General features: G+C 58.3%; 1 protein-coding gene across 1 annotated transcript in view; it reads left to right on the top strand.

Moving 5' to 3' along the window:
• LOC104527324 (AT-rich interactive domain-containing protein 3A-like) overlaps positions 1 to 355 on the top strand; it is a 3,502-nt gene that overhangs the window by 912 nt on the left and 2,235 nt on the right. Inside the window, 1 exon segment of the mRNA XM_010171007.2 lies at positions 146 to 329. Coding sequence (XP_010169309.2) covers positions 146 to 329 — 184 coding nt within the window.

The raw sequence follows: 355 nt of genomic DNA on the forward strand, positions 1-355 counted from the left end.
TCATTTGGGCACAGAGAGACATGTCTCTGCTCAGGGAGAAGCTGGTAGTGGCAGTGGGGACAAGGAGAGGGCCATGTCCCCAAGGAGTGAGGGTCCCCATGGGCTCACCCCGCACCCTTTTCTCTCTCCTGTGTGTGGTTGGAAGGGACACCCGTGAACCGCATCCCCATCATGGCTAAGCAAGTGCTGGACCTGTACACACTGTACCGACTGGTGACGGACAAGGGTGGCCTGGTCGAAGTCATCAACAAGAAAATCTGGCGGGAGATCACGAAGGGCCTCAACCTACCTACCTCCATCACCAGTGCTGCCTTCACCCTCCGCACACAGTGAGCACCCAGTGGTGGCTGTGGGT

Source organism: Antrostomus carolinensis, unplaced genomic scaffold, assembly GCF_000700745.2.
Source record: "Antrostomus carolinensis isolate BGI_N321 unplaced genomic scaffold, ASM70074v2 scaffold40846, whole genome shotgun sequence".
NCBI classification, from domain to species: Eukaryota; Metazoa; Chordata; class Aves; order Caprimulgiformes; family Caprimulgidae; genus Antrostomus; species Antrostomus carolinensis.